Source organism: Lampetra planeri, chromosome 6 (assembly GCF_965212315.1).
Source record: "Lampetra planeri chromosome 6, kcLamPlan1.2.h2, whole genome shotgun sequence".
Taxonomy (NCBI): Eukaryota; Metazoa; Chordata; class Hyperoartia; order Petromyzontiformes; family Petromyzontidae; genus Lampetra; species Lampetra planeri.
In genome coordinates, this window is record NC_136112.1 from 13,878,899 (window position 1) to 13,889,358 (window position 10,460).

The following is a 10,460-nucleotide window of genomic DNA, read 5'->3' on the forward strand; positions in this document are numbered from 1 at the left end:
TAATTTTTCGATGTTTGGAATTCGGTCACGATCACAAAACGCCAGCCTGTCCTTCACAAGAAGTGACGCCGGGAATTTTGACCACATCACTGGGTAGACAGCATACTTTTGTGTGCTTTGCCAGGTACCTACCGTGCCATTTTGCATGTTAAGGCTCTTAAATGTGACTGCATCTCAGAATGCTGTGCTATGGGGACTTTTATATTAAGACTTCCTGTATATCTGGTGTTGACTGCACTTCCAAATGTATCAACCCAAAGTAGCCATAGCCTGGGTTCAAACTCATAGAACTTTCTGGGAGCCACCAAGAGGAAGAGAAAAACTGGATTAAATGTTTTCCACTTAGCACATTACAGCAGAGCCATCACGTAGCCCTCGCTATAGGGTATTTTTTTCAATCGCACTTTGCTCTGAACCATAACCAAACCGTGAAACTCTGGCCTCACACGACTGAGGACACGACACGACCGGGTCATCTACATGCGTCTTGACTTGCATTGCTTGTGCCGTCTGTGACATGGCTCGGTTTGTGCAGTGGAAAAACGGCAATGCGTCTTGAGCCATGCCGAGCTGGTTAAGGCACTGCCCAGTATGCAGCCTCGGTTGTAAATTGAGCCACACATGCAGCTACAAGGGTTGTTCCTTGTGGGTGCAGTACAACTATTGGCGATTCTCACTAACGAATCATGCAGCTTTTAAGAATCCATCTCTTACAAGAGGCTGTTCATTCTGATCATGGATCCATATTTTATTGACCCTCAAGCATAAACATTTTATTGGCTATGAAAAAAACCTGTTTTAAATTGTGTTGGCAAGGTTTTACACCAATAATACGAGAGTCCATGCTTACAAGATCAGCGTTTACCAGCATCGATTCAGGCACACGAGTCAAAACGTTTAGTTGGCTTGTCTTGAAGCAATACTGCTGAAATGTTGGCCCTCCCAGGCCATGCGGCTGATGGCTTGTGTAATACACTTGTATGCAGGTACACAGATATGTGAAGGATATGTATTGCCTGCTTATTTTTATTCTCAACGACATTCGTATTTTACGTTGTTTCTTGAGAAATGTCATGTTCCGTTTAAGAGCTCCCGCCTTAACCAGTGCCATTAACACTCATCATTCTCTTCGTACCCATGATGGCAATATCTTCTGGAGATAAATGGCAATGTGGACGTATGATCGGCACGAGAGGGCTTAAGTGTCCGTGAAGTGTTTGACTATGCCTCTTCCCTTGAATGAGTGCAAGACTACAGTTGCGTTCACGAAATGGCCCATAGTTTGGGTTACATGCCCAGTCGCACGACTGCGGCTTCTTGTTAATCATCAATTTAAAAAAGAGGAAGCGAAAGAGATAAAAAAAAATAGAATAACCTTTATTCAGACCCCTCCTCCAACCGTGGCCAGACAAGAAAATTGAACACAAACGCGATGAACAAAGGAATAAGTTACCAACAGCAGGCAGCGGAGCTTTCTCCACAATTGACAGTAATCAATAACGTCATTCAAACCAATCCCCCCCCCCGCCCTCCCCGTACATCGGACAGTCTTATCAATTATAGAAAATGTATCACTAACTTTATAGTTTTTTGTAGGTTCAATTCAAATCAAGAACTCAATAAAATTTCATTTTAACCGGTCAATCAAGTATTTTGTCTACTTTAAATACACCAAAAATGTTAAAAGTCAACACAGTATGCCACTCGAATTCGAAATATCCCCCCCACTCCGTTTTCTCCAGAATCACAACGTAATAACAATGAGCTGCTGTCCCACTCGACATTCAGGCTGGATCGAAGTAACGTTGTTTTTACGTGGATGAGACCGTTTCAAGGCTACAACTTTTGACAAAGCAGCACATATTATAAGAGGGTTACGTTCAGTTTTAAGTACTGTACATGGCCACATTAATATTAAGACATCCAGGTATTTGAAACTGCCTTAAACATAAGACAACCAGAGTCAAGGCATGACCATCAGGCAGGCCAGACTGCGTTCCAACACATCGCCACAGTCCAAACTGCCCAAGGCCTGGCAATCGAGGCAGTCTACACCATCACCATGATCTACATGGGAGAGGGGATAGAGCCGTCAACAATGAGCCATGGTCAATCCACTGCTGGAGAAAGACAGCGATTCAACTCGGTCTTATACAGAGGGCGAACTGAAAATGATGCACATTCACACCAGGTTGGGAGTATAGTTCTCATACCATTTGTTATCGTCACCATCAACTGCCCTGCAGTATTTCGGGACGAGGCCAATTGCCACCACTGCTTTAACAACTTATTATTCTGTTCATTATAATTAACGTTATCCGTGTGCCGTTGGGTACACTGCAGATGTAACCACTGATAGTGTTGTCCAGGCCCTCCGCCGCCTAGCAGGAACCAAGGTTACAACCGCCTCGACTCCACACTTCCATATACTTAGAGGATGAGGCCTTGTGTCAATCCACTGCTGGATGAGGACCTCCCTGCACTGTGCAGCTCATGGGGGGAGGAAGAGGGATTATTTGACCAGATTTAACCACACAATTGCATAAATGCCGCGAAACCTTTTTTAATCTCAGACCTCCCGATTTCCTTCCACCAACAAGCGTGACATTTCACTACACCGCCACCCTTCCACGTATCGAATATATTCGCGCGAGGAATCTTCAGCGCCGCGTTGGGCTCCTTCGCCCGTGCATCGTTTTCCACAAAAGTGGGGGGGGGGGGGTAACCCCGACTTTTAAATCCAGAGCCATTCGGTGGACATTCCACATTCCCCTGGCGGTTACAGGATGAGCATAGTTGCTGTATCTGTTAAAGAGGTGCTCGTTTTAATCGACCGAAGGATAGGGATGATGTGCCTGAAATGCGACCTCTGTCAGCAGATCGAACAGTCAAGGTAACTTTTTTAACACTTGGGTTAATTAGTTAGGCGATATAAGGCAATGTTCTCACTAAATAATGGCTACACACGCTAAAGTTACTGGTGCTCGGCCAATAAAGCCACTTTAAACGAGAATGTAACTTTAATGGCTCTCAATTCTTTAAAAAAACCCTCTACGAAGAGTAATCATTGCAACCATCTCTGAACAGCGCTGAAAGGTGGTGGGGTGTTGGGAAAAATGACAACTCCCGTGTCGCACTGCCAGGCCATGCTGGCATGTGTCTATGCCCTGACCACTGGCAAAAAAAACAGCTAAGTGAATCATCATCCGGGCAAAAAGTCGGAACTGGCCAAGGCTTTGGGAGACACGAGAAGACCCTTGGCGGCTCACCGCATCAACCGTGCGGGCGGCATAACACCACTTTTAGGATAAATCTTTCTGACAGTAATAATCCCCCCCCCCCTCTAAGCGGGCCTCATTATTAGCAAGTTTCAGCAACCAATTGAATAGCAAATAGCTTGAGAAGAGTTTCGTTTCCCCTAGACAACACCATCTCACCTGCTGACCATTATCATAAACTATTGATGGAGGGGGAGATACAGGCGCTTACTTTAATATTAAACGCTCTCCACTGTCAAGTGTGGCATTTTTTTAAACGGTTTTGCTTACAAAAAAAAACAAAAAGACAAATCATCTTCCAAGTTGTTTTACAACTACGGTACGGGGCCGTATCGGCACCTGGACAATTTCCTTTATCACTTCAGGCTGAGCACGTAACAAACACGGATAAAAAGATCTGTATGGCGTATCCCGTGTGTAACGGTTATCATATCATATCCCTGTCGCATTTTATAACCCAGAAGACACAGACAGCCGCCGATGATTGTGCTACTCGAATCGCGGGATGACCGGGAGGTTTGTCGCCAAGGCCCCGTGTCTGGCTGTCCGTCTCCGCGTGTTATGAGTGTCCTCACCACCCCCCCCCACTCTCACAATGATCAATTTGGCCGATAACGCGCCTTCATTTTTTTTAATAGAAGAGGACCGCAGAGCTTGGGAAATTATTGGTAGCGAAGGCTTTCTCACCCGCGTGGCTGCTGCCGCCGTCTTCCAGGTTCGTGTCTGTGGTTCCTCCTCCAGCCACCCCCCCCACCTCTCTCGATCTCTCGTTACAAGTTGAAATAATTAACTCCCGCTTATTTAACTTGACGAAAAAGGAGGAAAACAACCAACCCCTCTCCCACCCCCCACTCCCCCGTCTTCACTCGCTTTTCGTTTTGGGCGATGGTGGTGGTGGGGGTTAAGGCTTTAGTGTTGAGGTTAGAATCGAGGGATTGAGAGTGAACGACGGACGAGTCGAGAGCACTCCCAAAGTCAGGCGGAATTCTTCATCACGCGTTCGTGGGGGGCAGTAAAGGCGACTCCCTCCCCCGCCACCACTAGGGGGGGGGGTCGTCCCCCCCCCCCACCGATACATATCGGGCAGCTGAGTGCCACCAAAAACATACATTTCACTCCGGCATAGCAGGGCGAGGCTGCATTGTCATACAACAATAATAAAAAAAAATTCCACAACGCGCACCGTCGTAGACGTTTTGTTTGCAGTCATTCGTAACGGGAATGGTTCCCTCCCTCTCTCTCTCTCTGCCCGGCTCCTCTCAGTCGCTCCCGAGCCCCTGACACGTCAATTATGAACCTCGCGAGGCAATCTCCTCCAGGCCGATGGACGAGGCCGTGGTGGCCTGCGTGTGAATTTAAAAACTCCGCGCCTCTATTCACAGTTCCGAGCCACGCGGCTCCGTCTCTCTCGCCCGGCCACCCCCCCCCCCCTAGCACTGCTGGTGGGCTTCAGGGCCCCCCCCCCCTCTTCGCCTGCCACCGCGGCTTACCCTGGCGGTGTGTACAGCACGACAGTCTATGCGGACAGCGCAGGCGTGGGGAGGAGGGGGAGGGGATTAGACCCCCACCGCGAACAGAGTTCGATTCCTCCCCGTCCAATGGTTCCCATCGCTGGGAACCAAAACCCTTCCCAATCTTGGGACCGACCTCTCGCGGTGTGAACGCCAGCGTCGAGAGGGAGGGAGACAAAGACGGCCGGGCAAGCGCGTAACAGCCCGGCACGGCCACCCCGGTGGGGGGTGGGAGAGAGAAAGGAGGGGGGGGGTTATTCAAACCCCTTCCTGTCGGATTCGCGAGGCTGCACGGGGAGAGGATGGGAGTAGTAGCAGCAGCAGCAGCCCCCGGCAGGCCTCGCGTCACAGTCAGAAGGCCGCGATGGGGGTCTGCCACGCGGCGTCCAGGGCTCCCCCTCCGCCCGAGGTCCGCGCCGGCGCCGCGCAGAGCCCCGCGAGCCCCGACTCGAGCCCCGTGAGCGCCGCCGCCGCCGAATCTCCCGCGCTCCGCCGGGGCCGCTTGGCACCACCCTCCTCATTCTCATCTTCATCCTCCTCGGCATCTCCTCCTCCTCGCCGCCGCTGCTGCTGCTTCTCCTCCCGCAGCCCCGCGTCACCATCTCCCACCCCCGCCGCGTCCTCCTCCTCCTCCACCACCTCGTCGTCGTCGTGCGCGCTCAGCGCGGGCCGCGTTCGCCGCGGGCAGCAGTTGCGGCGCTTGCGGCGAGCGGCTCCGCGTTGCTGCTGCTGCGTGGCGGCCACCACGTTCGCGTCCAAGTCCCAAACGACGCTGCACTCGCTCGCGCTTTCCGCCTCCTCCACGTCGCCGTCGCAATCTCCACAGCCGCCGCGTCTTCCTCCTCCTCCTCCATCATCGTCGACAGCTCCCGCCCACGTGCCCGCCTCCTGCTCGTCATGCCCGCCCACTGTGACGTAGCCCCCCTTGGCTCCACCCCCCGTAGGGGGCGTGGCGATGACGTCACGGCCGGACTCGTCCAACGAGTGGTGGGGGTGGTGATGGTAGCTCCCGCACAGAGTGGCGGCGATGGCGGCCACGGCGCTCAGCGTCTCGGCGTCGGAGCCGTCGCCGCTCTCGGGCGGCGTCGGAGGCAGCGGCGGCGAGAGCTGCGGCGGAGGTAGCGGTGGCTGCTGCTGTTGTTGTTGCTGCTGGGAGAAGATCGCGGCGTGTGCTCGCTGCGCGGCGACGAGACGCGGCTCCTCGTCAAAGTAGGCGCGCTGGGCGCTGCGCAGCACGTACGAGACGAGGAGGCTGCGGTGGAGGCTGAGTCCGCCCCGCGGGCTGCAGTGCATCTTGCCCAGGGAGAGCGCGATCAGGCGCTCCGCCTCCATGGCCAAGCAAGCGTCCGTCCCCTTCCCTTCTCTCTCTCTACACCGCCGCGTTGGGGGTCGTGCGTTCAAGGAGGCTACGCAGAGTATCCAACACACACCGGCCGCGTTCCTAATAATGTAATGTAACGGATCGTGTTAATAGTAGAGAGGTCTTTCGTTTCGCTGGTGCGTTTAAAGCGGTTGTGGTGGGGATATTGTCACAAAGTCGGGGCGCGAAACCCGGGATCCTGCATCACGAACCTCGAACCAATGACTGAGCCAACCGCCGCACCGGTGCTTATGTACCCCGGTAGTACGTGACGTCACCCGTTGCCACCTACTTCTCCGGCGCCGACCAATCGCATCGAGGCGCGCGAGATTTGGCTCCGCCCATCGTTGGAAGGCAGCCAATCGGAGCGCGACCCCGCCGGTTTGAATGGAATGCTGCCACAGGCCCCGGGTCTTGCGCAACGTCCAACGTGGGGGAGGGGAAGGAGTGACAGGGGAGCCGACTGAACCAACTGGGAAGTGCCACCGAGAGGGGGGGAGGGAGAGTCCATTGAGACCGGCACCAATTACCCCGGGCGTTTCGTAGTTTACCTCGCTGCCAATTCACCGCCTGTTCAACTCCTTAGCATCTAAAAGCCTCAACATTTCACGATGTACAGAAGTGGCTTAAGTATTAACTCACCCTCCCATCACCTCCCCCCCCCACCCTTTCGGCGACTTCGTATAATCCACCCGCCCCCTCCGGAATTTTCCACGTGACGTCATTCCCGCCTCGCGCGGGTGACGTCACCCCGGGGTCGGTCACGTGAGCGCCGAGAACAACGAAGCCTCCCCCCCTCTCGCTCCCTCCCCCCTGGGGCGTTGTGGGGGATGGGTTATTGATTAGAAGCGAATTTTTTAGTATTTGCGTTTTAATTCCCACTCGACTATCGCTATCTGTGCGTGTGTGTTGGGGGGGGGAGGGGTACCTAGCGTGTTTGTTTTAATTCAGTTAAATACGTCCCGCTCGTGTGTGGGGTTCATACACGGGACGTGCTCAGTGCTGTGTGGTGTACAGTGGCCCTGACCACGTGTGCACTGTACCGCACTGTACAGTGACTTTATAGGCAATGTGTGTTGCAATTCGAGACGATTACATTACTGTCTGCGTTTATACGATGTGTACATCACTGTTGAGTATGGATATAGGTACTCACGTGTTTATCGACCATGTTTGTGTGTGTGTGTGTACCTAGCTTGGCACAAGGGGCCGTGGTGATGTCACCGCCACTGAGTGGTTGAACGAATGAAGTTCCCCTTCTCATTGAGCGGCGAGGAGGAAACGTGGACGACTCGACGCCTGTTCCTCCATGGGGCCGTCCATAAATGACGTCACGCGGTTTTGGACGATTTTTGTACTCCCCCCACCCCCCTTCGTCACACGGCGTCACAAAAAGTCAGACCCCCCCCCTCAAATATGACGTCACAAAGCTCTGCCCCCCCCCAAAATAAAAAATGCTTCAAATCGCTTTAAACTATTGTCATTGTAGTGCGTATTTAATGTGGCGCTGCACTCTGATGTAGGAGAAAACATTTATTAAAAGTCTATTTGATGAAGTAGAACGTGTTGTCTATTTAAAGTTGAGCATTTTGATGTGACGTCACATTTCTCACCCCCCCCCCCTCGTCACACATCGTCACAAATGTCTGACCCCCCCCCCCCCCCATAGGTGTGTGACGTCATTTACAGACGGCCCCCATCTGCATATCTGCGGTGTCTGTACTTCATAACCTGTCAAAGCCATACCGTTTAACCCCCCCCCCCCCCCCCCCGTATTCTTGAAATTTAGTTTTGAGATCCATACGGTCAAAAAACATGTTTTGGTCTTGCGTTTCTCCCTCGTGATGGGACTTTGTAGGATGAACGTTGAGATTGATAAGGGGCACGGGGTGACCAATAAGGTCTGAATTGGTCCGGAATAAGGTAGGGCATTGATAAGGGGTTGACAGGTATGGTACTTGCAGTTCATGTTTGTGTACAGTGTACGTTGTAAGAAGTAACAACAGCACCTCGCGGTGTCCCGACGGAGCCACTCGTACCACATTCACCAAGAGCACGTGGCCTATCGGGCAAAGATTCCCCCGTGTAGCCTTAAAAGACGAACACTTATGAATGCCGGTACGGTGAACGAGCGGGTGGGTGATCCATCACCACGCCCGGCCGCCTTTATATCCCCAGTAACGATGATACATCATCGAACTAGGAACTCGTTTGAGGCTGAGACTATCTAGGGGAGGCCCAAGACCGGTTCAAATATATTAGTGGCCGTGAGCGGGAATCGAACTCGTGGGCAGGGTTCGCAGCGCTACTTGCTCATCACTACACCATATTGATATATTTCATGATATCTTTATTTACATATAATTTATATTACATTTATATTTACTTTACATTTAGTATTTTGTACTGAATGCCTTCGGGGCGTGTTCGGCCACGTGCTTCCGGTCACGTGATACGCGTGGCTCTCCCACGGGCCACGTGCTAAAGAACCACCCCACATGGTATCCCGAGCCAAAACCAATACTTTATACATGCACGGAGTACTGAATGTTACGTTTGGTCAATATTGCTCTATACTCCTGCATGTTTCGTCAGTATTGCTATACTGAACATGGACTCTTAGTAAACGGATGGAACAACATGTGATGGGTGAAATGTGGATTCTAAAGAGATTTCTGGAAATCAGCACGTGTGGAAAGAGTGATGGCTTGCAAAAAGAAAGCAGAGCCATCGGCTAATAAACGTTGAAGTGATAAGGCAGCATTTTGCACATGTGATGAGGGCAGGTGTTGGGGAGATCAATAAGGAAACACGTGAGTGGACTCAATGTAGGCGTGTGATTCACAAGAATGGACAAAGTCTACCCTTTCGGGTAGTCTAGGACTTTCCAGGCACACCCAGTTGCATGTCTGACAACGTTTTGGACTGAAGAAGAACTGTTAAAGTTCAACGCGGCTTGTATCCGTCTTCCCTATGGAAATGTGTCTTGTGGTGAAAGCTGGAAATGTCTAGACATTCCTAGGACATACGAAGCGAAACAAATTCGACATAAGGGTAGAGCGGTGAGGTTATTCTCTTCAACTCAAAATGTTAGAGTAGTGCGTGGCAAATGGTTGAGATAAAAAAATGCTCAACATGCAGCCTAACCCGGAAATTCCACGGTTGGATTGATGAAGTCGTTTCCATGGTGTGCGAACGACTTCGCCACCTCTTCACCCATAACAAAATAAGATAAATCTAAGTGATTCTCAATCACCCTTATGGATGAATGCCTGTCTACGCCATGTTGGTTATGGGTGTTTTTCTCGACCATACTTCACCCTGCTAGTCAGTGCTGGTTTGTGAAGGGAAGGGCAGGACCTGTTCAGATATCACTCATCACTGATGTTAGCCATGGCCCGGAATTGAACTCTGATCGCCAGGTTTACTGTGGCGCTTACTAATGGTACCACTTCACATAAAATGAATGGTCCGAATTGCGTTTCATTCCTTTCTGTCCTGTAGCACACATGGGGTTTATACGTATTTTTTCCTTCTCAGATTGAGATATTTGAATAAAAATTTAGAAAATGTATAAATGTGGAAAATTACACCTTGTAATGAATTTTATTTACAGACAAAACACACGTCACTAATTTTATTTATGCTGTAAATACATTTCAGACAAACTGAGAAACATACATTTTATATCCAGTATCTTTTTAGTGATAAAGGAAAGCTCTCTTACAGTCACAAGTCCTTTGGACTTATCTCTTAGTAAGGCAATTCATTAACTTGTGTCTGTACTTACAGCTTAATATACGTGTCCAAAGATTGAAGTCAAACGAGCACTTCCCGCTGATGGGAAAAAGCCTCTTCCATTTTCTTCCTGTAGTTGTTGATGGCCAGTAGTGGCCTCTAAACTTTTAGATATCAATAGAAAGTTATAAACATCTAGCCTAATGACTTCGACAGCGAGAAGTTGTGACGAATGAATGAATGACTAAGCATGCAATAATGTATTGATTCAACGTTTTAAAATATATTATCATGCTCATGGATCGCATCGTCAGGATGTGAAAACTAATTACCTTAGATTTTTATACACGGTACAATTATATCAAATGATTCCTGGCGGGCACTAGAGACGCTATGTTCCCCACAGATAATCATTGATTGTTGAATTGAATCGTGAGCTCAATTCATAATAGGTCATCGAATTGCAAGAGGGCACGCTATAACTGGCCTAGGACCAACCACAGAACCGCTTCCACATTGATGCTTTGGGTGTAGATAGCTTTGCCAAATAGCTTATTATACCAACGTAGGACA

General features: G+C 50.4%; 1 protein-coding gene across 1 annotated transcript; it reads right to left on the reverse strand.

The window, feature by feature from the left end:
• Positions 1-1,361: 1,361 nt before the first annotated feature.
• On the reverse strand, positions 1,362-6,766 carry LOC144719569 (uncharacterized). The gene has a single exon (XM_078595621.1). It carries the CDS (start codon positions 6,119-6,121, stop codon positions 5,141-5,143), a length of 981 nt encoding a protein of 326 aa, XP_078451747.1. The 5' UTR covers positions 6,122-6,766; the 3' UTR covers positions 1,362-5,140.
• Positions 6,767-10,460: the final 3,694 nt, after the last annotated feature.

Excerpts from the sequence above, each read along its gene's own strand:
- LOC144719569 (XM_078595621.1), bottom strand. The coding sequence starts at position 6,121 with ATGGAGGCGGAGCGCCTGATCGCGCTCTCCCTGGGCAAGATGCACTGC.